General features: G+C 37.0%; 1 protein-coding gene across 1 annotated transcript in view; it reads left to right on the top strand.

Moving 5' to 3' along the window:
* Positions 1–244, top strand: part of LOC119571930 (tigger transposable element-derived protein 7-like) — a 656-nt gene extending 412 nt beyond the window's left edge. The window contains exon 2 of the mRNA XM_037919004.1: positions 18–244. Within this exon, the coding sequence (XP_037774932.1) occupies positions 18–244 (227 nt within the window). The remainder of the gene's footprint in view (positions 1–17) is intronic.
* The last annotated feature ends 315 nt before the right edge of the window (positions 245–559 follow it).

The following is a 559-nucleotide window of genomic DNA, read 5'->3' as shown; positions in this document are numbered from 1 at the left end:
GTTTAAAGATCTTTAAGAAAGCTTGAATAACTTGAGGAAAGTAGATTCATCAATGGTGCCAAATGATGTCACCGTCACTGCTTTAGTGAGCTTGGACGACGACGTCATTGCAACAGCCCCTGAGATGAATGAAGATGATATCGTGAGCAGGCTGAAGAACCAAGAAAAGGAAGAGGAAGAGAGTGGTGATGAAGAGATCCTGTGGCGGAAAAGCCTTCGAGATCTGCGATTGAATCAGCTTTAGAAGTTTTGAAAGATGCTGCCATGTTCAGTGACAAAAGTGGACAAATGAAAAGAGCGATTTTTTTTTATTTTGAACGTCTTTATGAAAGTGATCGAGCGGATCTCTTAAGCAAAAAGACATTACACATTTTTTAATCCTGTATCGAATTAGAAATTTCTGATTGTAAAATCTTTTGAGCACTGAAAATTGAAGTCTATTACATCTTTAATTAACCTTTACCAACCCCTTTTTGCTGTACCAGTAAAAATATTGATTTTTGAAGCAATTTTCTCTATCTCGAACAATTTTTTTGGTCCCTTGCGAGTTCGAGATAGA

This window comes from Penaeus monodon, unplaced genomic scaffold (assembly GCF_015228065.2).
Source record: "Penaeus monodon isolate SGIC_2016 unplaced genomic scaffold, NSTDA_Pmon_1 PmonScaffold_8691, whole genome shotgun sequence".
In the NCBI taxonomy this organism is placed as follows: domain Eukaryota; kingdom Metazoa; phylum Arthropoda; class Malacostraca; order Decapoda; family Penaeidae; genus Penaeus; species Penaeus monodon.
The sequence above is the reverse complement of the archived record's forward strand: the minus strand, read 5'-3'. Positions and strand labels throughout refer to the sequence as shown.